Source organism: Merops nubicus, unplaced genomic scaffold, assembly GCF_000691845.1.
Source record: "Merops nubicus isolate BGI_N331 unplaced genomic scaffold, ASM69184v1 scaffold42901, whole genome shotgun sequence".
In the NCBI taxonomy this organism is placed as follows: domain Eukaryota; kingdom Metazoa; phylum Chordata; class Aves; order Coraciiformes; family Meropidae; genus Merops; species Merops nubicus.
Window position 1 is genome coordinate 1 of NW_008589764.1, and position 243 is coordinate 243.

The following is a 243-nucleotide window of genomic DNA, read 5'->3' on the forward strand; positions in this document are numbered from 1 at the left end:
AGATCCCCCCCCGAGGGAACACAGGTGGGAGCCACGGGTGACCCCGGGGCCCCCAGCCACGCTCATAGAACACTCGCTGGTGAGAGAGATGCTTTAATGGTGCCAGGGCCTGACCCACAGCCACTCCCCTCCACGCCGCACTCAGTCGACCACCAGGCTGCTGCTGACCGCCGGCAGGAGCTCGAAGAAGCCCTGGAAGGAGACAGTCTGTCAGGGTGGGCCGGGCAGGGCGGCATGGGGTGA

At 67.1% G+C, this 243-nt stretch overlaps 1 protein-coding gene across 1 annotated transcript in view; it reads right to left on the reverse strand.

The window, feature by feature from the left end:
• Positions 1 to 81: 81 nt before the first annotated feature.
• The window catches only part of DNPEP (aspartyl aminopeptidase), a gene marked incomplete at its 5' end in the record, with an annotated part of 2,609 nt that continues 2,447 nt past the window's right edge, over positions 82 to 243 (reverse strand). Inside the window, one exon of the mRNA XM_008949687.1 lies at positions 82 to 192. Within this exon, the coding sequence (XP_008947935.1) occupies positions 142 to 192 (51 nt within the window). The remainder of the gene's footprint in view (positions 193 to 243) is intronic.